Source organism: Aythya ferina, assembly GCF_964211825.1.
Source record: "Aythya ferina genome assembly, chromosome: 18".
Classification (NCBI taxonomy): domain Eukaryota; kingdom Metazoa; phylum Chordata; class Aves; order Anseriformes; family Anatidae; genus Aythya; species Aythya ferina.
This window is the reverse complement of record NC_140317.1, coordinates 11,517,766-11,543,627: the sequence shown is the minus strand read 5'-3', so window position 1 is coordinate 11,543,627 and position 25,862 is coordinate 11,517,766. Positions and strand designations below refer to the sequence as shown.

At 45.0% G+C, this 25,862-nt stretch overlaps 1 protein-coding gene and 1 long non-coding RNA gene across 2 annotated transcripts in view; both read left to right on the top strand.

The window, feature by feature from the left end:
- LOC311421055 (uncharacterized protein) overlaps positions 1 to 25,862 on the top strand; it is a 44,210-nt gene that overhangs the window by 3,958 nt on the left and 14,390 nt on the right. The window contains exon 3 of the mRNA XM_084492581.1: positions 12,478 to 12,758. Within this exon, the coding sequence (XP_084348707.1) occupies positions 12,478 to 12,758 (281 nt within the window). The remainder of the gene's footprint in view (positions 1 to 12,477; positions 12,759 to 25,862) is intronic.
- LOC311420877 lies at positions 24,251 to 25,732 on the top strand. Its single transcript, XR_014684584.1, has 2 exons — positions 24,251 to 24,490; positions 24,688 to 25,732. It is a non-coding gene; the product is annotated as an uncharacterized lncRNA (long non-coding RNA).

The window sequence follows — 25,862 nt, the reverse complement described above, 5'->3', positions numbered from 1 at the left end:
AAGGATGTCTCCCCTACTTCCAAAGGAACTTCTGTGTAAACTGCATTTTCAGGTGACTTTTTTAATCTTTAAATTTATTCTCCCTAAAAAATGTTAATCTCAGCTATTCTGAACATATTAGATGATTATCCTTTTTGATAATCTGGTTTCTGTGAAACCCTGTAGACCTTACAATATCTTTAAATAGTGCTATTGTCTCTTTGAATGGACCTTTGTATTACCTGATGAAAACCAAATTCATTTCAAAAATTTAAATAAAGCTGTATTTGCATCACCTGATCTTACATTCTGAATTAAAAAAAAAAAACACAACACACATACACAAAAACAAAACAAAACAAAACAAAACCCAAAAAACATTAACCTGCTATTAGAGCTGCCAGTGCAATTAGAATAATGAAACCTATTTTTACAGAGCGCCTGATGATGTGATATGCTATGATATATGATATGGTAGAATCAATACACAAATAGTTCCAGCAAAATGTGATATACATTTTAAATTTGTAGCAAAATTCTTTCTTTTCTCAGTAAAGAACATGGTGTGTGTATTTCTAATATATTCAAAAATGTCTAATCTACGTGTTACATGCTACAAAATTGATCAATTTTTGTACAGTTTAAAATATACAGCATGACACATCTAAGTGTATTGTGTCATAACATAATTCAAATACAATGAAAACTGATCAATTTTGTCATACTGTGAATATGCTGCACTTTACATATATTATCCCCTTTTATTTGCCTGTGTATGCAAAGAAATGGGAACACTAATTTATACAGATTCTTTTTCCCCTACTAATATTGAAAAACAAAATTATCTGTTTCCTTTAGGGTAGATAAGGAAAGAGGTAAGGTAGGAAAATTATTTTTTCTCTAAGCTTTCTGCCTTGGCGTGATTCTTTAGAAATCAATGGCCAGTGATTCGGCTGATGAAAATTAAGTGCTGTTGTACTGAAAACAGGCTGCGAACAAATACATGTTTTCCTCTCACTTACGCCAGGTAAATACAGGAAATTAGGTCAGAGCAACGGGTCAATTTTTCTGCTCACATAACTCCACTGGGTTCAGAAGTTGGCTCTGCAGGACCTGCCCTTCTTTTCAGAGTGCTGCCTGACCTCCAGTCCCTACGCAGACAGAACTGGACTTCGTTCCCCTGATCCTCATATTAAGGCACACAGAGGGATGTATCCTGCTCAAGTCAAGGGAACTAGGCCAGAGCAAAAACCCTCTCCTGGGGTCAGAGCCATAGCCCTGCCTTTCATAAAGGTGCTCCAGCTGTAGACGAGTCTGAAATTAACTCAGGACTAGGTTTAAAATGGTGTGAACTGAGGTACTTCCACCGAGTCCTGCTGCTGGAGCTTTGGCTCTTGGCTCCTGCACAGAGATTTACGCGGGGCTAACAGAGAGCAGACTTCATCCTTCCCACCACCCTTCTGCTTGTCCGGCTCCCTCCTGCTAACACGGGGCAGCTCTGCGGGGTAAATCACGCCGCCAGCCCGGCCTCCGGAGCTGCCGCCTGTGAAGCGGCGCTTGCAGACTGGCGGAGTCGTTCCCTAGAACAACAAAACCCATTGGCACTAAGAGCAGAGGGAAAGCGGCTCATTTTTCAAGGCCTTTCCAGCCTGCTTTCTGCTCCGGCTCCGTCCGGGAGCCAGCCTTACAGACCTACCAATATTTTCATAATTAACTGACCAGAATGTTCATAATTTGTAAACACAGTAAAATGGCTTTGAGACATAGGGTGTGCAGTCAGAGGCAGCGTGTGTGCGACGGGGGAGCGGTGCCGGGGTGGGGGGCAGGAGGGGGACGTTTCCTCAGGCAATTTACATTTGACTCAGGAAATCTGGGAAGGTGCCCGCTGCAGTTAAGTGATCAGGCTCACGACTCAAAGCGATTTTTCTTGAAGTGTCACTGCAGCACACAACCACCATGTGTTCTTTCTTGGCTCGGCTCTCCGCAGCGATGCTCCAAAACTTGGACGGGCTGCTCCACAGCCTGCCCAGCGTGCATCCATTTGCTCCGGCAGGGACGAGGACAAAACTGTGTTTTGAGGCATGCACGAGTGCTCCCCTGGCCCTCCTCCTCAAGCTTCCACATGGAGGGGCCCTCCTGGTTTGAGGGATTTGGACAAAGTTGCTGGGAGTTAATGGACATCAAGGTTCGGGATGTGTGTGTCTGTGTGCAGGAGACAGAGGCTGTGCAAGGGAAAGGAATAACAGATTCCAGAAGGAATCCAAATCATGTTTGCCAGATGCAGCCACCTCCCCTGTATCATGGCTCTGATCTGTCATCTCCTAACTCCAAACAACAGGCCTGACCCGCAGCATTATGCACTTGGCTTCATCCCTTACACCAGCGTTGAATGGGTGCAAAATGTGTTGGCTCCGAGCTGGACCCATCCTAGGATCCCCGTGGGCTTGTGAAAGGTGCGATGAGATTCCCTGGGGCTGGGAGTGATCAGAGCCCAAGCGGGGCATGAAGGCTGGAACTGTCAGTCCCATCGTGCCAAAAGCGGACATTCAGTTGGTGCTGCTTCCCGGGGATGATTTAATCCTTACCACCATCTGGATCCTAGCTGGAGGCCACCCACCCAAGCAGTGACCAGCTCATGTTCCGCTTAGCAGGGATGATTTGACGTGATCGTGACCCGAGGCTTTATAGCTGTCATGCGAGGAAAAATAAAAACCAGCTTCATTTACAGAACTGAGCCCAGCTTCGACTGCCAGTGAACAAACAAACAAACAAACAAACCAAAGCAAAACAAACCCCCAAAGAATGTAAAATATAGTAGTTTTGAGAATTACAAACTCTGCTGTGACTGACAGCAGGGCTCTACAGGGCTCGCAGCAGTGATTTACATCTTAAAAAAGGCAGCTGGCATGGCTGCCAGCAGAGCCACGGCTATCCTGACCGCTAAGATCCCAGCCCTGCCAAGTCAGCATACCACTGACACGCCAGGTCCCACCGCATCTATCACCTTCCCCTGCTCCATCTTGGGTTTCTCCTCTTGGCGGCCGGCAGTGTGGCTGCACGTAGCATGGCAAGGATGGATGCTGGACATACTTGGCAGCAGCAAGTGGCTGAACTGGCCATGGCCATGGCCCAGCACAAGCCATGGAGTGGGAGTGAGGTGCGAGAGGCGGCGGTAAGCAGAAAATGACACACGCTGACCTTACTGTGTGGGCAGATGCCGCCGAAGAGGCCAAGAGCCAGCCAGCACATGCCTGTGGGTGGAAGAACCGCGCAACACCGGCTCTTCTGCTGCAGTTTCTTTTAAAGGTTATTGTTTTCCTGGGCATGATGGAGCGGGACAGCCTCAAGTCACTGATACAGACTTGTGTTGTGCTTTAACTCCTCTGTTGCCAAATTTTAATGATGCCTTGCTGCTATGTTTCTGGGGTCACCTTGATTTCCCTTAGTCAAACCCTGCAAGAAAACCCATTAGGTCACATTATGGGCCTCACCTAGATCTCACTAACGTGCCTATCCCTGACTTGCAGAAGCTGTCTCCTTTTGCAGTGCTAAGGTCTGTACAGCTCTGCTGATGTATCTTTATCTTTACCTAGAGCACTTTCATTCACTGTCAGCCCAGTGCGCTGGGATCCCAGAGTCCCAACCGGTGGCAGGCGCCGGATCCCAACCTGAGATGCCATCAGCACCAGCCCTCTGAGCTGCCCTCACCAGTTCTTGCCAGCTTTCTCATAAGCAGACCTGTAAAACTGAGATGCTTTGGCTCTGTGTGCCAGTATAGGGATTTCTGAAGGTTAAAAGGGAATGCAGTCCCCACACCACCCCACCTTCGTGCCACCCCGATGCCTGACAGCCCACTGACCGGCCTGGCACATCAGAGGCCTAACATGGACGGGGTGAGCAACCCTCAGTCTGTGTCAGCCTGGGTGGTAGCGGGTCTGATGAAGCCAGAGGGGAAGGGCATGCCTACAGGCTCCCCAAGCAGGCCGAATACGAGCCAGCTCCGTTCTAGCAGCCTTCGAGCTGCATGAGCATGGCACCCTGCCCAAACTAATACATCCCGTGGAGGGGCGCCGTGCTAACGCGGCCATAAAGCTCCCAGCTTGGAACGGCGTCAAGGCTGGGATGGCCGAGGGGACCGGCTCTGTCAGCACCGAGCTGGGTAGGCCTCCTTTTTGTCCCCTCTCCTCACTTTAGAACCCAATTTTGGCCGAGGTGGAAGACCTCCCCTCCTATGTATATCCCATTTCATGGGGCAAAGGTGCTGCCCTGGGAGCGCTCCCCAGCAGAAATCGTTGCACGGGGGCTGTTTTGCTTCCTTCCCATGCACAAACCCCCAAAGTTCTGCATCTGCTCATGTGCATGGGCCCACATGCACGCACAGGAGTTTTGGGGCTGATTTGTTCAGTTTTGAAAGCAACCTGGAACAATTTGGCCAAATTATAGAAAGGAACGCCGTGTCCTGCTTTCTTGCGATTTCTTCGCCTTTCATTAAATGAAAGATAAATGGCAGATAATGACTCACTCTTCTTGATCCACCTTATAAGCCCCCAATCAAATCGTATGGCAAAGGCATGTAAGGTATGTAGTGCTGAAGAAAAGTGCTTGTCAGGAGGGATAGAGAACAAAGGGTACCTGGAGGTTAGTAAATGTTTTTCATGGGTTCTGTAAGCTGTGGTTTCCTCTATTGGGGGTGTTATATACTTTCAGCTTTCTAGCTCCTCTGTCAGACACCCGGCCAAACAAGGGAGTGATTAGCAGAGCTCCCTTGTTGAGGCTATTGTTGTAGGTATGGTTTTAATACACCCACAGTTCTTGGCACTGACGTTCATTTTCTGACTCCAGGAAATCTTGAACTGTTTATTGATTCAAAGGCAAGAAATAGAACATTGAGATGGAGCTAATTGGCCGGAGACATAATCTGCAAGTCACCCAAATAAATATTTCCATTAATTGAGACACAGTTTTGTGGGAAGAGAAAGTAGCCTGGTTTAATAGCGATAATTTCTTGCAAATCTGCGTTTTATGAGTTTGTTTTTCCGTGGATAGGCCCTTAAATTGCAGCCTTAGTGGAAGATGCACTGATGTCACAACACAAGATCCAGGTGCCCACAGCTTGCCTGCTCTGGCACTGACGAAGGCTGGCCTTGCTCTGAGGAAGGGTGGTTTGTCTGCCTGTGACATTTCAGTGTTTGCACAGGAAAATGACCTGCAAAGACCTCTGCTGCTGGCAACCTGACTGCTTTTTTTCTGCCTATGAATGCTCTTCAGTGATAAATGGGATGGGATGTACCCAAGATACCTAAACGAATCGTTCACTCTCCCGATGAGAGTCACGCAAGCCTGCATCAAGCTCTACAGAATGTTCTCTTCTATGCTGCACTTCTTTGTCCTTCTTTATTTTTGTCCTTTCATGCCTAGAAAAGTCCACGGGCTGCTGTTTTTCTTCATCAAAGTTTTGCAAGAGGCAGACATAGTCCCAAGCCTATTTGGGGAAAAAGTGGCGCATACTTCCATGGGCTTGTTGTATGACACGGGAACATGTGCTGCACAGGATGATGCTGGTGGGAGCTAACAGTCGCCCTGTCCTCCCTTTACACTTGCCCAGTAACTGGCACTTGACAGAAGGAGAGGCTTTGGCCCTCGGCTCCTTTTCTCTTCAGCGTTCACTTGTCAGGCAATCAGGAGGACGGCAGTGATCCAAAGTACTCGGAAGAGAAATAGGAATAAAGACAGAGCAGAGAGCAATATTTATAATGTTTCATTCTTTGGAAAGAGAGAGGGCTGGGTTACACGCATGAAAGCTCTTGCACTGGAGAGAAAGACTGTGTTGGCTAAAGTATCTCGGCAATCCTTTTTCTAATTAAAAAGGACTCCTCTCTTCCCTGCCTCTCATTTTACAGCAAATTAGATATGAAACCGGATCTGCTTTCTCTGCTTCTCTGAACTTTAATGACAGCTTACCATTGAGAAACATTTTGTTTGGGCATAGGAGAGAGGGCGGAAGACAAGAACAGCCTTCACGGTCTGAAATGCACTGAGAAATGTTCGAACAAGACTCCCAGTGCTGCGGCACCAGGACCGACGTGTGCCGCAGGCTGAGAGCAGGGGAGGCCAAGGAGGAGAGCAAAAGCATTGGGGATTGCGAGGGGAAGTTTGCTTTTGCAAGGAAATGACAACACAGGCTTGGGTGTGGAGGGTTCAGAGATAGATACATGCAGGTACATTCAGATACATGCAGGCAACCTGAATTTACCTACTTCAGGTCTGGACAGTAACAGATTTACGTCTGGCTGCTTGTTATGGAACATCAAGCAAGCAGACAAGCACCCTTCGTACTTACTATCCCACTGGAAAGCAAAGAAAATAAAGATCCGTGCTGTCTATGCAAGGAGTCAGGTCTTCTAGAGGTATAAACACACAGCCCTGCTCTAATGTCAGTGGAGAAACCTCAAATCCCCGTCTGCTCTAGAGGAAAGGTTTGACTGACCCCGGAGTAAATGGGGCTTGGGAATTCAGCAGAGAAACCTTGTCAGGATTAAAAAATGAGGCCATTTGAAGCTATGCTATGAACAGGATTAAAAAACATTACTGCATCTTTTTCAGGAGCCTTGGTAAAGTGCCAGTGCTGGAAAGAAAAAATCCTGAATTCAACCAGTTCATGGAGTAGAAGGATGAAAAATCCACTTTTCTGTGAAATAGGAAAAACAAACCAGAAGAAGCCAGTCATCAGACATCAGTTCTGCTTAGCTCAACCTGGTTCCACTCAGCAACCAGTGAACACCACTGCGGAGCTGCTGCCTTTGCTGGGCCAGAGGAGCCTTGCACCACAAAGAGGCGAGAGCTGGGATTTTCCTAGCCTGCAGGTAGAGGACCTATAAGCAAATATTTCTTTACACATACAGTATTGAGCAAAAATCTGCATTCGGGTGCGTAACTGCACATCCTCTACACATCCTCCGAAAGAAAGAAGGGCCTTGCCAAATTGACATGTGCTCTGATTGGCATTTAATTATGCCATTTGTCTGTAGAGTTGGTTCCCATGCACACAGCTGGTTCTGGAACCAAGACCCATCACATCACAGACTCCTGAACTATGGCCAGAAAGAAATGCCCCAGTCCTTGGGGTTTGGAAGTCCACTGGCATTCAGTGGGATGAAAAGGGTGTTGCTGCAGCCATCCTCCCTGCCTACGGTGCTGCTGGATGTAGTACGTGGTCTTCTGCACCACGTCACATAGCGAGGAAGGCATGGCTGTGTGCCTCCCTGCACACTGGGGTGGCACTTGCCATTAAGTGCCCTCCTTGACAGACCTGCTCCCTTAACACTGTTTCCTAGGAGAGGTGTTTAAAAGAGTGTGCAAACTGCACTTGAGTTCAGTCACTCCTGAGAAAAGGAAGGAGAAATCCCTTAAGGTACATAGACCTATCTTCCCCGTGAAGAATAAACACAGCGCTGGAATGCAGTGGCCTGTCTAATCCTGTTACTTTATTTTCTTCCCAAGTGCGGAAGTCCTCTATTGTTTATCAATGTTTGATAAGCTCACGCTGTAATTTGCCAGTCACAAAGGACTGGCAGAAAGGGAAAGGATTTGACTGTGTCTGAAAAACCAAGGAGTGCCTCCGTTAATCTCCCTGCCATTCTTCCGGCATCCCTGAAAGGCAAACAGTGGTGGCTGGCAATGACTGATGGGTGGCTGGTTATGGTGAGGTGCCCCGAGCCAATCGGCCAGCCAAAGGCTCAGCTACACCTCTGAAAGTTAAGCAATCTCCCTAAATTGTGTGTCATAAATTTGTAATCTATCAGCTATAAAAACCTGGTCAAGGAATGTTTTGGCACAGTTGTTAAGAAGATAGACAAGATTGGAAGAGATGGGGAAGTTTCATGTTTAGTTTCTAGTCATGTTTTCCCTTACGGTTTCTTTAAGGCCAAGATCAGCTGGAGGAAAGACATTTCTTTTGTATGCTAAAGCCCCCCAGTTGCATTGCTGGATATAAAATCAGAGCATCTCGAACTAAGTGCAGGCATAAAAGAGCACATGCACGAACATACACACGAGCTGGAAAGAGCCAGGCTTTCACTGAGAAACTACAAGAAGCACCAACACACCAGCAATTTCAGCAGACATCAGCATTGCTCTCTCTCTGGATGTCTGTGCACCCACTCTGGCTGGTGCCCTTCAACCAGCTCCATCCTGGAGCTACTGCAAAAAGGAGAAAGACTTTGGTACTTCTCATGGAATGCACCACATATGAGGGCCAGAGCAGGGTGGGTAAGGGGCTGCTTGAAAGGTGTATTAGGGGAAATTTAGGGTGAGAGGGCAGAACACCCTTGAGCCCTTCTAATGCATTCTTACTATTGCTAGTTGCACGAGAAAGTGCTTCAAAAATCAGGCAAAGGATATAATCCTGCAGGATATGGACCCTTTGAGTCTATAGCTACACATTGTAGTTGCCAGGAAAAAGACCTTGATGTTACTTTTCCTTCTGCAAGCCTGTTACCTTGCAAAGGCACAGAACTCATCCTCCCTTGCTGCTTCTTACTCCTATGATCTGCTGATCAAACAAACGTCACATTGCAATCTCATAAGGGTACTGCTGAATCACAGAAACATGCCCAAATCAAATAGCAGCAATAACAGAAACAATAACAAACATCCATTTGTACACTCTAGGCTAAAAGGTCCCCAAATGCCTTAGCAGAAAGGACTAAAAATCAAAATTACAACAAACAAAGGCAATGCACTTATAAGAAAATATCCCACTTTGAGCACTCCTACCACTTAATCCCATCTGTCAATAACACAGCTGCACTGCAGGGACTGTTCAGCATCTTTCTTTATTTTTCTAGGCATCCTGGCTGCGTGTAGCACATTCGGTGACTCAGAGCTCCAACAGGCGATTTTGAAAGTCACTCTCTGTGGCTGCTACATGTTTGCTTTTCTCTTGACCTCACCACTCATATCTTGCTGTTGTTGCAAAACTAACTCATGGGTTGGATCCAAAGAAATGGAAACTGCACTCCCTTCATATTCTTGCATTTCTGAAGAAGCCCTTCCTGCTTCCTGTTTGCACTCGCGGTGGTGTTTCCAAAACAAAATTTCCACTGCCTTTGAAAAACACAGAGCCACGCTGAGCAGGAATGCAAGCTCCAAGCTAGTGGCTTGAGCATGCAGAGGAATCCAAGAGAATGATGTGCTCAGAGAAAAGTCTGGAGGCTGACATTTTATTTTTATCCATAAAACTGAGCATTCAGGCTCCCAGTGTCCTTTGAATGCAGGTGAGATAAATGGAGCTCCCCTGCCTATGGCACCTCTCTAACCTCTGTGCCAAGTGACTGTCATGAACAACCACTATTGGGCTACACATGAGTTAGATGTGGACCCTTCACCCATTTCATACTGTGCATTAGGACAGTGCAAACATTCCCCGCAGCATGCACACTAGCAGGTTTTACCCAGAAACTTGGGGATCAGCCAGCCTCTGCAGCCTGTTGAGAACTGCCCTTCGCTGAGACCAACGGGGAGACTGACAGGGATTGCTGATAAACAAAACGGATGATTCTCTGAATTCCAGAAGGAAACAGACTGAATATAACAGACTAATTTTGAGATGAATTTTTAGCAATATTGATAATCTTAGGTGCCAAAGAGATGCAAGCCAACTACAAGAATCACAAAACCATCTCAGAAAAATGGGAAACTTTTAGTTTTTTTTTTTTTTTTTCTGTACAGTGCCTGGCTTATCTGTCGCAGGGACAATACTTTTTCTTCAAGCATCTTCAGTATTTATCTTCAGATGCTTTGAAACACCTCCTATTTTGTTTTCAATGAATGCTTGGACTCTTCTGTTTGTAGTTGACTCCAGCAGCTGGGCGGTGAGGACTGCTAGTTATCACAAAAGTCAGAACTCTGCTGACCAAGCTGAGGATAGTTAAAACAGAACTGGAGGGAAACAAATGGCTGCAATGTGTAACTTAGTTCAGCAACTGTGTAATTATCTCCATCTTCCAAAAGACTGAGTAAATTATGGCCTTGTCTGTCATTTCTTTGACAGCAAGAGGCTTGAGTTTTTGGAGCTCTCCCCCAGTTCCTTGTCCTGATTCATTTCCCCCAGTTATCCTTTTCCTTTCAAAGGCTGGGGCAGTATGGGCTTGTTCCTGGGGCAGGAAAGTTTACATTTCCTTGAGCTGCTAGGAAGCCTTCAGCTGGCTCTGTGTTCCCCTCCTCGGTGCCTCTGTTTTCTTAATGATCTTTTATCATTCATTAGTTTGGTTCATTAGATGAGAATCTGGTGAGTCTTTAACTCAATTGGCACAAAGATGTCGACGTTATTAAATGGAATATCATTACCGCCATCTCTGCAGGTATGAAGCAAGTTAGTTGAAACTGGCTGGGGGTTTTGTGCAGATCAGTAGATGGAAATTGCAGACACCTGGACTGTGCAAATTGTGCATGAACTTGTTTTACAGCTTCCGTTGATGCGAGATGAAAGCTACTTGGATGCACTAGAGAGTTGCAGGTGATGGTTTATAATGGCAATAGAGTCAAGTGTGCCTAGAAGAAAACGTGATTACACTTTAAAAGTCCAGTTAGCTCTTTGCTTTCTTAATATTGTGGCAGTTTATCCGGAACACCTTACTCTGTGATCTCAGGAAGAAGGCAGCTAAATTTTATATTTTTCTGTTTTGTTTTCCTGGTATCAGTTTTTCTTTGTTAAAACTCAAATGTCTCTTTCACAACCAGGGATCTTCTGCAATTACAGTGTCAGTCATCATTATCCATATTACCTAGATTTCGTAATTTGTACCTGGCACCTGGACTATCATTAAAAAATGTCATTTTATATTTGCTCAATAACTCACAGAAATGTATTCTGTGACAGATAGCTGTGGTACAGAGGTTACAAACAAGTCTGGTCAAAAATGTGTATCTGTTTAATGGAAAAGTTAAAGCAGAGCCTTGCAGCTTTTAAAGCATTTCTCCACGTTACCCCTGTGAGGAAGGGAACTGTCTCCCCTGCACTGGAGGGATCATGAACTGAAAAGCAGAGAGATTTAGTCACTTTACTCAAGTCACATAGGAAGTTTGTAGCTGAGCAGATGATGAAAATTGGATCTCTGGAGTCCTTTGACAACCATATAACTGGCAGAGGTAGTACAGATCAGGGATAAATCCATATCTTTTCTTTGAACTCGAGTGTTACCCGTTGGATCAATGCCAGAGGTATCAGGTTCCTGCAGCCTCTAGTCTTTAACCTTTTGTGTTGTTAACCATCATTTCTGCCAGACGTCACCGTGTGTTGTTCCACAACTCCATCAGGATTACTCACACCGATAATGGAAAAGGAACCGGTTGTTAAATAACTCTTAGCCCTGTCCTCTTTTAACCTGATGTAAATTCCTCACCATTCAACGCTGAATTGACACTCCTATGAAGATTTAACACAAAGCATGAACATTAAGCTAGTTCTTTTTCACACCCAAAGACTGGTGAAGAATTACAATTGACTTTCCAATACCACTTCTCTTTTACTTGATTGAGATATGTTGTTAATTACTTTACCAATTTTCTCTTACATTTTTGAAAGTCAATTATAAATGACTTGATAATTTCTCTGTCATTTGAGGTATTTTACGTAGTATAAAGATCTTTTAAATTTACACCCGTGAGATGAAGTCATAGTGATATGGGGTTATCTGCAGGGTCCTGTCTTCCACAGCTTGGCTTATGCTGTCCTCACCCACTGGATTTCTGAACACAATCTAATTCTCAACAGCAAATAATCTCACTTCGGAGCATCTTCCTGAGGCCAAAGGGAAGCATTTGGGTTGTTCTTGGCTCTGAAGACTCCACCCTGCAGCAGCCTCTGGTAGTGATGTGCCCATGACCCAGAGCATCCTTAAGGCCATGTCCAAACTGAGATGGATCCTGCACAGGAGCAGCCCCTGCCCCCAGCCCCACGTGCAGCCTTGTGGTCACCGTGTAGAGGAATGCTGAGTGAAAGAGAACAGCAAAGATCCAACCCATGTTTATTTTGAAATAATCTCTGGAAACATAACATGATAGCAACTCAAGTAACTCCTTTCCTTTTGGCAGTTGCAGCTCTTCTTGAAATAAACAGGTAAGTTACAGGCCTTGCGGGGATTTTAAAAACCACTTGTCCCTCAATCATTTTTCCACTTTCCAGCTACTACACAGCACAAAAAGACTTAAATGATATTTATGTTCCTGTAGAGTTGGCAGCATGGCTCTGTGTTCATAATGGGCTATGTTTTTGGGACTTGAGGAAGGGGGGAGAAATTTCCACTCATTTTGTATAATTATGATATAGAAAATATTTGTAGATCATGTTTTTGGACCGTAACTAATGTGCTGTTCAGTCCTGCCTCCTACGTGAGCCTGACACATTTGCCCTAATGGGGACTGCAGGGTGTGCAGAGAGGGATATTTACACCCTGACGGCTTTTTTTTTTCTTTTTTTTTTTCTTTTTTTTTTTTCAGTGACATCATTGAGCAGACACACAAGAAGTGGCAGCTTTTGGGATGTTCTTCATCGCCTGGTTTGTTTGGAATTCCCTCTGCCACAAACAAAACAAACCACCAAGGAAAGAAACACCCTGAAAATCCTCCGCTCACCAACGCGCAGTGGTGGTTTGTCCTGGTTTCTGCTTGCTGCTTTGTGGGGGAGTCAGCACTGAAAAACACGGGAAAAAATCTGCAAGACTACCTGGAACAGCAGTATTTAAGTCAAGTTCATGTCTTGCTGAGTGTGCAGCTTGGAGGTATGATTTTGGTGACTTTGCTGTTGCATTTTCATGTGTTGGCCCATACATGTAATCCTTAGCTGTCTGTCAGTGGGGAAAATGAGGCACCCTGTGTTATGGGATCCATTACAGGATTCATTATCTAGCATTCAGAAAGTGTTTTAAAGGGAAAGGCCAGGTACAGAGGATTACTAAACAACTCTTTCACCACCAGGCCACTGCCAGCCCTCATTTGCCATGGGGAAGGTTAAACAAATGCAGAGCCCATTCAGCCAGGCAGCTGAATCCAGGAGAGACAAAAGGTTTCTCTACAAACTGAAGTACCTTTTTTCCTTTTATCTGTATACACCTCTCCCAGCCTGCTAGCCCTCCATAGCCTATGTGAGGTGATAAAACCGCTTTTCATCTGACTCCCAAACACAAAGAAAAACAAGAAAAAAAGGAGAGCTTCAAGGCAAAGTAGACACCTCTCTCAGTTTTCTCCATTCAATTAGCAATGCCCACAAATCCTCTCCATCTGATTAAGTCCATAAAAATAATATCTTCCCACCCCAGCAGCCTGCCGTGGCCCCAAAAGCCCTAAATTAAAATAAACAGTTCCAGGCTTGACTTTTTTTGTTCATTGTAATCCCGCTAAATCGGTGGCTCCAGCCTCTCTCGCTGGCTTCTGTAAAAATAGTTCTTCTTTACTGCTAAACCAAGGCTTCTTTATACAGCCTCCGAGTGCACAAATGCTGCTCTTATTTACATAGAGAAATTACAAACAGGCTCTTGATTCTTTGATCCTGTGTATTCAAACAGCCTCGGGCTCCGGCCGGGTCTGGCTGCAGGAATCAGGTGCGTGGCACTGGGCTCTGCCCTTACGGGGCTCCGAGGTTAACAGCCACAGCCCCAAATGGGCAGGCAAGGGAGGGAGGTAGAAGAACTCTCCATCCCTCTCCTTCTCCAGGGCACTCAGGACACTGAACATTGTTCACTTTTTTTGGCACCCAAAAATGGATCTGTTCCTGTTGGCCACCAGTTGCAGAGCTGCGCCTGCTTCTTGGCTGATCTGGGAGGAAAACAGTTTTTTGGGATGCAGCTCACCTGTAACTGGTTTATTTGGTTTATTTAACTTAGGCACTGGTATAACCCCTCCACACAACACTGAATAACAGCATTCAATGGTTCACTGGCCGCTTGGAAGTTCTGCAGTCACAACACAGCACTGAGAGCAGGACAGGCGATGCTGTTCCTGCACGGGAGGGTGCGGGTATGGAACCGCCTGCCCTAGGGACGGCCGCGCACTGATGTGGGCACTCTGCAAACACCTCAGGAAATCAAATCTACAGCTGATATATCACAGCCATGTTGCTCTGCCTAACCTCCATCTCTATGAACAAGGCACTTAATCGAGAGATACTATTTTCCTCAAGGAAAAAATTGGAATTTTCTACACGCTTGCCTGGACCTATTTCTGTTGCTGCGTTTTCATCCCAGCGCAGGAGTGGGGAGAACGAAGACCATGATATGAGGCCTGACTGCAAGGTGTAGCTGGGGTCTCCTACCACAGGAACGCCTCTACCAGCACTGCTCAGGGTCAGGCTGTGTGTGAACACCAGCATTAGAATAACATTAGATGTCCCAATTCTTTGCTGGGCTATCTATGCCCAGAGGAAAAAATGAGAAAATACTGCAAAGATAAGGAGAGGTGTATTTAAGGAGTAAATGATGAAGAAGACAAATCCATAAAGTCCTTCCTTGCAGGTTGTTTTATCACCTAACCTTGAAATCTCCAGCCTCTTGTGGTGAGGGTTAGGGAATACTTTCTGTCAAATCTTTTTGGACAGGTTGCCAGGCAAGACTTTGTGCAGTCTTGCAGGCTACCGGTTTTGCAACCATTTCATGGGGTTTTTTATTGTTGCTAGTATTGCTTAGCTGTATGTGAGATGTTGGGCCAAATCCTGTGTTAATGCTGGCCTTAGCCAGCAATAATCCCCATCAATTTTATGTGAGCTTGTGACCGAGTAAGGCCAAAGAAAAAGTGGGTGGGAAGCTTTGGGTTTTCTCCCCGAGTCTGTCATTGCACCTGAAGGGAAAGGCTGCCTGCAGCAAGGGGAGCTGCAGACTTGGGCACTGAGCAGTTGAGAGCCCAACAGCTCCTTGATTTTGTCATTCTCTAATTCTGCCTTTGGGGACAACGTGTCTATGCGCCTCTGTGCAAGGGAGATGCCCAGATAAAATCCTCATAAAGAGTGTGACTAATTCATAACACACCAACCAGCATAAAAAATTCTCCACTTTCTTCCATATCTCCTATCTGATAGCCCTCATTCATCTCCTTTTATTCACACCCCACCAAACCTCCTTGCTTTATAGGACAGGAGGACCCTGCACAGCTAGATCACATTTTATCTTGGTTCATGGATTGCTCTGTATTTATTTAAACCTCCACTGCCTCCAGCTTCAGTAACGATGCTGCTGCCCTCAGCATCGATGCCTCTGCCAATAACAACAAGCTCCATTTAGTCTGCTACAGCTTCCTACAGAGAATTGTTTTCTCACTTTACTCCTGCTCCTCAACCCTTTAAAAATAGGCAAAGCCTAAAAATTATCCCCAACAGGCTTTTGCATTCGTGCACTTTGAAACAAAGCCTTTATACATGTTTGTTCTGCAGGGTCCCACTGATTTTTCCCCTTACAAACTTTTCTCTCCTTGCTTGTTCAAATGCCTTCTCCTTCAGGAGCTTTTATATATGGATATGAAATGCTGGAAGTAGAGGAAAAAAAAAGAGGGAGAGGGAGAAAAATTAATTGCATTTCTTTTTTCTTTTTTTTTTTTTTTTTTTTGATTACTGGTTCCTTATTTATGCATCTACACACATACAAGGGTAGATGCTGTATTTTAATCCTACAATAATTGGCTTTGGAAAAACAGTAGCTCATAATAATAATATTGTGAGTGGCCAGAATAAAAAGAGCTACTTGAATGATGGGGCAATTAATCATGCGTGTGGAGGCTAACGTAACGGTGCCAAGCAGCCACCGAGGGAAAAATCATCTCCCCTATGTCTCCTCCTGTCTTCAGACCCACCTAATTGGTAGTCAAAACAGACTATCTCACTTCTAAATTTATCTGCCCCTTACACACAGGCAGAGCTAAAGGTCCCATTAGGTCTGCGGTAGCGGGTGCTCTGGTGAGCACGCCGTGTTTATACATAGACTATACATGAATAGCTAATTCCTGGCACCGCTGCTTTCCTTAACAGCAACCTGGCAGCCGAGCAGCAGCGGAGAGATGGGGGCCGTGGTTTCACGATGCAAATTGCCCGGCAGCGAGGCTGCCTCCCTCGCTTCTGCTGCTCCTTCTCTGCAGGCGACCGGCCACCTGCCGGGACAGGGCTGTGCCACGGGCTGTGCAGGGAACTCCGGAGCATCTAAAAACCCCATACAAGCTTTTTTTGTTGTTTGGTTTTGGTAGTCCTTCTTCCTAACTCTGGATCTTGTTTGCAGATCTAACTCATACTTCAAGCTCCACGTAGGGGAGATGGCACAAACAGCGTGAGCCTCCCCCTGTATGCTCTGTTTACTCCTTTGGGGAAGCTTTAAATGAACTCTGAGAAGAAGCTCAAATGTGGCATTCAAATGGCAATTAAATAAATAAATAAATACACACCCACAAAACACATTCAGGACATGGTAGTGTCAGCTGTGCTCTCGCCAGATCCAAGTCTCACTACACGGGCATGGCAGAATGAGCTTTTGCTTCCTCACTACGAGTCACCAGAAGATGGAGAAGAAAGGAAAGGTAGCTCATTGATAGCACTACTGAGAATACCTACATGGCTAAACAGAGAGAGCCCAGTACACCTGAATCCTGATCCCCAACACCATCCTTTAGACAAAGTCTCTCTCCCGAAGGTACTTGTCCTTCACAGCTGATTTTGTTCTCAGCTTAGTCCTGCTGTGAGGCCACTGCTCAGTGCTCACGACACCGCAGTGCACAGCTATGTGATCCCACTGCTCCAGCTGTGATTTAGCTTTGATTTAGAGGTGCTGGAAAGAACCTGTGCTTTTCCCGAGTTGGGTGTGTTGTACTCTATCTCAAGGTGGTGCTATCATGTCTATGAACGCCACATTTCTTAAGGATGTTTTAAAAAGTACTTTCTAGCCACGACTTCCCATTTGTACATACACTGTTGTCATCTGGGTGCAAGAATCCATAAAGAGAGCAATCTCTTTGGAGAATTCAGTTGAGAAAATGTTGTGGGACAGAACTTTCTCCTCAGTTATACTGCAGAAAGAGTAAGGCTGTGCTGGAGTAATTGAGAAGAGAATCAGTTGTTGGTCTTTACACATTGCATGTTGAAATGTTTGCTCCAGCATGAAAGTCCTTTCGAAATACAGGCTGTATATCCGAAGTAAGCCCACCAGAAAAGAAAAATAATAAAGTGGCTTTGAAAGACTGGGCAAAGGTCTGGAGGAGCCACAGTTTTCCTTCCCTGCAGTAAAGCGTGGCTAAAACAACACAAACTCCTATGGCTTACTAATTTTTCAACCCAATATTTTCATATAATTTGTGTGTTTTATAAGCCTTGGAAAACCCACAAGAGGCCACACATTTCTGATGTAATCGTCTTTGAATTCAACAAAGACCATTACCATGTCAATGAGGGGGATGGTTTCAAAGAGCAGAGGGTGGTTTGCAGAGCACCCAGAGGGGATTTTCGCTGCAGCTACTGAAATAATAAACTCCTCTTTCCCCCTCCCTTGTCCCCTTCCAAATTTTGGCTCCAGCTGGAGACATTTCAATAGTTTAGTTCTAATCATAGATAATTCTTTTTTTATTGTGTCATTTTGGATGCTGTTATTATACATAACAAACGTTGCTATGTTACTAGACCATAAAGTCTAAGCTTTAGCTTAGGTCAGTTTGAGCACAAAGTCTTTGCATTTTGGCCCTTAAAGATGTTGTATGGTTGGGGTGGAGGTTGCCTTTATTTTATTTCATTTTATTTTATTTTATTTTATTTGAGGGTCTCCTTCATAGAAAGAGCTTTTCTCTCTCTGAGTTTCTTCCATTTGTTATGCTGTCTGTGAGCTGTGCTGGAATTTTTTATTTTTCGAGCTTTAATTAAAAGAGGTTAATCACTTATGCTACAAACTACCAAACACTTTGCACGAGAATATTTTTATGCCTAAGAAGTCCCACTGCCTTAAATTGAGCCATTCATGACGCAAAATATTTTATGGACGTTCATTCTTTGCAAGTTTGGGACCTCAAGTTTGTCTTTCTAGAAAGCTGAAGTAAAAGGAAAGGCAGGAGGTAGAAATACCATGGTTAGGCAAACTGCATCACAAGCTATTACAACTGTAGAAAACATAAAAAGAGCAACAACATAAAAATGTCTTGCTGTTAATTACCACCTTAAGTACAGCCCCTTGCCAATTGCATTTGGATGAAACATTCGGAGTTCTTCAGTGCAAAAGTTGCAAATTGAAAATAACTGTTCAAGGTGAAAAAGTCGAGTAGTTGCATCTCTAGTTAGTAAAAGTAAGCGTAAAAACAACTATTAAGAGTACCTTGGCACTATGATATATTCCCTTACGAAGGAAATAGTCTAAGTAGCTTCTTTCCCCGTTGCTCCTAAAACTTTGGTCTCTGTCTCCTCTATCTCTTGGCCCATGAAGTGACCATGGTGATGAGAGTCTGAATTTTTTTGTGTGACCTCACCCTGTTTCCTCTGCAAGCACTCCCTGAAGCTGCAAACTCGGTGCAGTTCCAGTTCACATGGAGTTTCCAAACAGATGTCAAAATGCCTTGGGGAGGGGGAATAAATTATCACCGGCAGCCCTACCTCTTTGCATTGACTTGGAAGGAGCCTGGCCATCCAGCTAGCCTAGATGCCGAGGGCAGGATTCAGGTGCCTGAACATAGAAGCCTATTGCCCTTTGAGAGTCCTGCAGAAACCCAGGTGGCAAATATGATCCAGTATGATCCCGAAGATTTCACAGGAGACTGCAGACCTTTGTAAAGTGGCTGGAGAGCAAGAAGAGATACCACAGCAATGAAATCCCACCCCTACCTCATAGATGGTTGAGCAGAAGTACTTGGGCCAAGACCTACAGCTGCAGAAAGACAAAAGTTTGTGGGGACGTGGGGGGTGTGTGTGTATTTTCGTCTCATTTTCAGAAGACGCCACTTGTAGGGTTGAAAAAATTGCAGCTCGCCAGAGCATAACCATTAAGGCTTTATTACAATTGAGTTTTATAACACGCGTTCTAATAAGTCCTTAAAGAATGTGGCTGTATGCAGTAATCATTTCATAAATATTAATATAGCATTTAGAAATGGGGCCTTAATTTAAAGTGTTACCTTTTTATTAGCAAGTGCACAGTTTAATTACTGCAGTAAAAATATAGATTAGTTAAGCTTTGCTGCTGTTCTATTACCTGGGAACCAGCACCAGCCTAGCTTTAATAAGCAGCTTCTGAGGAGGTGAAAGAAATTCCTCTGGCTAGAGAGACTGAGGGGGGAAGGTTTGCTGCTGGAAACTGACTGTATTCTTTAACAAGGCTAGACTGTGGAATGACTTCTTCTTGCTGTCTGCATTTTTGTGTGCGTGTGTGTTAATTCACACACGTCTCCAGTTATTTCCATTAGAGATTGACAGACTGCTTCTGAAGAAACAAACAAAAATAAAGCACCAGGACATGCATCCAGTATTAAATCTCAAATCCAAAGGATTTGATTTCTTTTTTGTTTCACTTTAAAAACAAATTCTGAAAAAATATTTGCTAATTTTTCCATAAAACAGTTATTTTTCTTTGCTTCTGCTCTCTTGGGTGGAAGCTCTTTTTTTTTTTTTTTTTTTTTTTTTTTTTCTTTTTTCTTTTTTTTTCTCTATCATTTCTTGCTCAGCAGATAAGAGTGGTGGGGAGGAGGTAGGTGGGAAAGTTTCCATCCTGAGCAGCAGGGCTCATGTGCTCAGTTGGAGTGAACAAGTCAACCTTTGCATATCAGTTTCATATTGCATCAGATAAAAATAACAATCCTGGAGTAATTTATCCTGGTACTGTTATTTAGAATATGGGCCCAGGAAAGACATGATGGAGGCCTCTGCAGTATGGAGGCCTCTGCTATGTTTTGAGCCCATACACTAGCTGACCTGATTTACTTACTCCCTACCTTGGAGCAGACGTTCACATCCTATAGCCTAAAATCCCAGGTAACTGCCAGCACAAGCTTCCCCCTAAAACCAGAGACTTCTCAGAGGCACCAGGTATGTGGAAACCTATAGGATGTGTCCTCCAAAAGACAGGAGAATTCAAACAGATACAATGGGAAAGCAGAAGGAGGGAGAGTATCCCTACTTTGCAGGAGCAGACTTCGAGAGCAGCCCACTCAGTAACTTGTCTGAGATCATCCAAGCGGTCTGTGGTTATGCCAAGAGCTGAACTCATGTCCGTTTGGTCCCTGTCTAGGAAGATAAGACAAGTCGTTCTGTGAAAAAGTCCAATGGGTGAAGACAGCTATGTAAATGCAAGGCATTTGTAATTTCTCCTTTTACTTGCAACCCCCTTAGAGTTGTGATTTATTATGATTCTTGTTTTGCAGACCCAACATCTCCTGGCCAATACAGACTGAAACATTTGGAGCCACATGCAAGTCACACCCTTTCTCTGAAACATTTCTGGTCACAAAGCCTGAGCTGTTTTAAGTGCATGTGAATGTGTGTGCATGTGTGCGCGTGCTTTTGGCAAGGGGAGAGCTGGGAAGACAGCAACCACCTACAGCTGGAGACTTGAGGGAATTCTCAAACTTGGTTTCTGGAAATAAGGGCAAAAAAAAATCTCTGAATCATGGGAATGTGACAAGAAATAGAGCAAAATGAAAGCATAGAGGAGAGAGAAATTAGGACTGAAGATGACTGGAAAAGTAGAATCCCAACAGGAGACATGACTGATGGATGACGGATAAAAGATGAAGGATGAAGGGAGATCTCAGCTGTCTTATGCAGACTTCTAGCACAGAGCACAACTAGCTTCTCCTTCTGTAGGAGGACCAGCACCCAGTTACCACCGCCATCTAGACGGCTGCATTCATTTCCTCCTGTAACATGCGAAATTAGGACCAAACACCTGGTGTTCCAAAAGCCAGAGATGACGGCAGGATGTGTCTGCTGATCAGGATGTGTCTGCTGATCTCCTGCCCTTTTGAAGGTTTCCTTATGCACATGCCCAAATGTTTACTGCTGCTAACGGCACACCCCTGTGAGTCCAGCAAGCTGCACGGCTCGCCAGCAATGCGAGGGAATCGGTAGAGCCTTGTGCTACTGTGGAATGTCACAGTTTGGTTTCTTCTGGTGAGAAATTATACAGGGAGAAGGAGGAGAAGAAGCAATACCAAGAGGCTGGTGCTGGACCCAGGGCAAATACTCAGCCTTCACATTAGGCTCCCCTGTCTTGGTGTGGATGGGGAGTCCGAGCGCTGTAACCTATCCAGCTCTTCTGCACCTTACTGGGCCAAGCTGAGCAGCGTTCCCAGCTGTGACACATGGATCATTGCAGCATGTTGCCATGGCTGATTTCACAATTAAAAACAAATACAGCTTATGCTGCAGCCGATGTTATAAAAATAAAGGGAGCTACTTTGCATAACAGCATAATTAGGGCCCTAATTGCCAGCTGGTTTGTTAAACCATAAATGTAAACAAACAGGGCTATAAATTAAATTATTAGAATGATATTATGGCTTGGGGAGATATTACACCATGAGAGCTTATTTGAGGATCACACTATAAACAGAGTAAACCCAAAACCAAATTAGCAAAGGCTAAGCAGCCCTTTTCTCAAGTCATTTTTCTCATAACCTTGGGGATCATTCAAACAATTCGTCACCATCTTCTTTCCACTTGAGATCATCAGTGCATCCTCTCTATAGGAGGACACCACAAAAGACAGATATTAATTTTCAGTGTGAAGAGAGGCAGCAAGAGAAACCACATAGAAAGACACAGATGAAGAGAAGAAATATGCATTTTCATATCTTTGCTCTTTTCTTAAAGAGAGACCTGGCACTGGGAGTGACGCTGGACCCAGGGTTTTCCTGGAAAGCTTACTTTATGCTAAAATATGACGCATCATTAAAGCCTTGAAAATATTCAGCACTCACATTTCTGCCGTACTGTTTTCTGCTGCTGTTGTTCACTTTCGGTTGAACAGTTGGACTTACAGAGACAGTCAGAGTGTACCCATACAACACAGTACCAACAAACCAAGCAACAATGCTGAGCCTTCTTTAATAGCATCTTCTCTATAAGTTATTTTCCTATATACATAGACACAGGACACACTGGAGTGCTACTAGATTGAGAATTTAGCCTCTGCTATCCTTGTAAATTCAACTTTCTGTAAATATGTTTTAAAATCTGACTAAATTTTTCCATTTCTACCCATCTCTTTCCATCTTATTCTCCCATGAAATGAGTTTTCCTGAGTATTTCTATTATAAGCAATAAACATTGTCAAGAAGAAAAGCCTGTCCTGTCAGACAGCTGTTAAAAATGAAGTTACTCAGGGCAACAACAAACAGCAACAACTGCTGAAAACAAAGCATAAAACATCTGTTTGAAATGTAACTGTAGAGATAAAAGTTCACAGGCCACAGGTGTGCCCACAGGTGCCCTGCGTGCATCTCTGCTGATGCAAACCCTTGTATTTTCACTTGCAAATGCTGTGATAAAAGCGATGGGGAAATAGGCAACCCAGCGGAAAGGCAGTAGGTTAGCAATGCTCAGCAGTGTGAGCCAAGGCTTTAACAAGCTCCTATCCTTCCCATGGCTCCAATTGATTCTGACAAGATAGCTTGCCCTCATTTCACTATATAATGCAGCTAAGTAACATAAACTGAAACAAGCAGCAACCCAAGGGTCCTTAGGAGCCTCAAAGGAGTTGGTAAATCTGAGGTAATGGCAGTTGTCGTACTGGGGAGAATTTTCCAGCTCTAAAGCCGAGGATAGTATTACACCCTGGCTGGCAGGGTATTGTTCTGCCAGGCCACGTGTCACAAATAGCCCGCTGAAGCGCCTATTAAACACATGTGTTATATTAGTGATAATAATTGAACTTCCCTTGATGACATTAGACACAAGGGGAGTTGCAGGATCTGGCTTTGCCATTTCCTGAAGTCTCTTGAACGATTAGGGAAGCAATTGGATGAGGAAACAGATTCCAGCCAAAGGGATTCAGAGCAAAAGGTAAAAGAAATCAGAAATATTTGAGGCTGCTTCAATGGCATCAATTGGCAGTGAACTGTCCTTTATTTCATTGCTGTTAAATTTGCCGAGCCTGCTCACTTATGTGATGTTTCGGCATTTTTGCAGCAGTTTTCACTGGAAAAGTTGAAATCCCTTCTGAACAAATGTTGTGTCAGTTATGTCACCGATAGTTGGAGCTTTGGCTGAATGCGGACTGCAGGGTTTGCCCACCAAGTCACCCCTGAGGCAAGTCTGGAGAGCTCCTTGTTAGGTGAAGCACCTCCGAGATGGAGCCCGGTGGCTGTTCAGCAGTGCACAGAAACGCTAAATAATGTTTTAGAAAGAGAAGGCAGGAGTAGCAGATTTAGCTTATAACGTTGAGGGGAGTTCAGGTAATTTAGCCAGAGCTGGAATTTGGCCAGACTACCCAGCTCTCGGGCAGGCCCGTTAGCGTGGATGGCAGCTCTCCTGCTTCACACACACCTCAGGCAGCACAGTGCCCTGATCCCGGTGTGGTGTTAACCCAAAGAGCTGCCTGGCAAAGCACCCTCTGTGCCCCCCGGCCTCCTCAGGGTGCTTCTCCACAGCATCACCCTCACCTCCCTCCCTTCCTCAGGCTGAACTAAAAATCTCCTCAGAAACACAGAAGCAGCGCTCCCCTACCACCCCACACTCTTCCCCCAAAATTTCCACAGGTCTCAGTGATTCCCGATTCTGGCTCCACCAAGGAGCAGGACCACAGGGCTGTGATCGCTGCCCTTGCAGGAGCGGCAGCGGGTTCGTGTGGCAGTCTGTTGCACTGTGCTAACAGAACCCACTTTGTCAGGAGGCCGCAGCGTTGGCAGCCTCTTCCCCCAGCTCGGCCTGTGCCAAGCCAAGGGGCAGCCCGCGGAGATAGGCCGTTTGATTTACTTCACAGTTATTCCTCGCAGGATGGAGGAAAAGTAGAGAAAGGAAATTAAAAGCAGACTCGGATCACTGAGTCAGCACAGGCTCGCTGCCTGCTGGGTCATTGGTTGGCACTGGCAGAGCTCCACTGGGTGGAAGTTTATAGACTGCGTTATAAAGCCTTCTGCCTGCAGTGGTTATCACGAGAAACACAGGAGCAAATGAATCAGGGAAGAACACTGCGAGGATTAAGGAGCCCTTTGTGTCACCTTTTAACTACCGCTCATTATTTATAACAAAGGGAAATAGCTGGGGCCTGGACCTGGAGTAAATCAGCATAACCTGGTGTAAATCAGCATAACAGCCCTGTTATCTGCAAGCGTTAGGCAAGCAGCTGCACTCCTGCAGGCTGTTACTTTGTGCATGGGCACCGTGGCAGCCTTGTGTTGTGTGTTCCCACTGCTGGGGGGACTCCAGCTCCCCGAGGCCGGCTGAGGAGCCCCGTGTGCCCCAGAGGGTGCCTTTCCCTGCCCCAAACCCACCAGCTTTGTGGACGACACATTCCACGTGCAAAGTGCTGTCTGGTGGCCAGCGTGCGGAGCCAGCTGAGCATCTTCCAGAGCAGTAAGGTTTAAGGACAGGGATTTTAAAGAACATTTTGTATGAGCAGAGTAGCAGGAGGAGGGAGGTGGTGATAGCTTATTTAATGTATACCAAATGTATGTCTGACATAGCAATATCACCACTCCTCGTCCTTTCCCTGCAGTACCCCGCCTTTTTTTTTTTTTTTCTTTTTTCTCTTTTTTTCTTTTTCCCTTAAGTGACAGATCTTCCTGGAGTCAGTTAAACAGATTATTGAACAACTGGTCCTTGCTGTGTTTTCCCTTCGTGTAGAGCTACAGCCATCTGCCTGGGATGAGCTAATCTCCCTGTTTTCAGGACATCCAGGCAACAAAGTTTTCCTGTGGATCAATACTATTTGTACACGAGCCTTTTGGAGACCGTGTTTCCTCAGACCAGGAAGCATTCCCACATTTGTACTAGGCACTTTCTTCAGAGACATATTGCCATTCACGTTTGTTTTCTGTTCTCTTTGGCTGCCGCTCGTTGCTTTCCTCCAGAGCTGCGCGTCAGCGGTTCTGGCAGAAGTGGATAACTAATGGCTTTAGAAGGTCCTATTTCATGTAAAGTTTATCTCCTTCTGACTGACAGCTCAGTGGACCCTGTCCAAAAGCTTCAGGTTAGTTTCCCTGGTTCCTGATGTCCTCTTATGTCAGACACAAGCTTCATTCTCCTGCCAATACCCAGAAGGTCTGGAGCACAGAATATGCCTGTCATGCTTTGCCTCCTCATCGGCTTTGATGGGCATATGGGATATTAAATGGACACTTTCTTCCTTGGGGGAAAAAAAAAAAGGGACTTTATTTTAACATGTTTGCTCCTCACTTAAAGTGGCATCCGTCAGAAGTCAGCGAGAGAAATAAAGGTGGAAAGAAGTGAAAGAAACCTGTGGGAAACTTGAGCAAAATTTAAGGCAAAGAACATAAATGAAGAATAAATAAACGTGAACAAAATAAGAAAAATAGTTGGAGATCTTGAAATATCACATGAAAAAAACTACAGGCACCAAACCCTGCTGATGAGAAGCAATTTGAAATTGTGACCATCATATGAAGGGGAGGAAACCTCTCAGCTCTGTGAGGTCTGGTCCTATTATATTGCTCAGGAGAGGGCACTCATGCAGGCCCTCATGCAAGAAAGAAATCTGCATAATATCACCGTGTGAGGCTGCTCCCAGACCAGGAGAGCAAATAAATAGGTGCAAGTCCTCTTGTCGGTGTGTCGTTCAGTGCCACGAGCCTCACAGATGAGCAGCTACAACACAGAGAATAACCCGAAGACACCGAGTGCTCGCTTCACTTTCTGCTCAAAAAAAAAATGCAGAAAAATCTGCTGTTCCTAAAACACCCTTGTTACTGTAACACAATAAAATAAG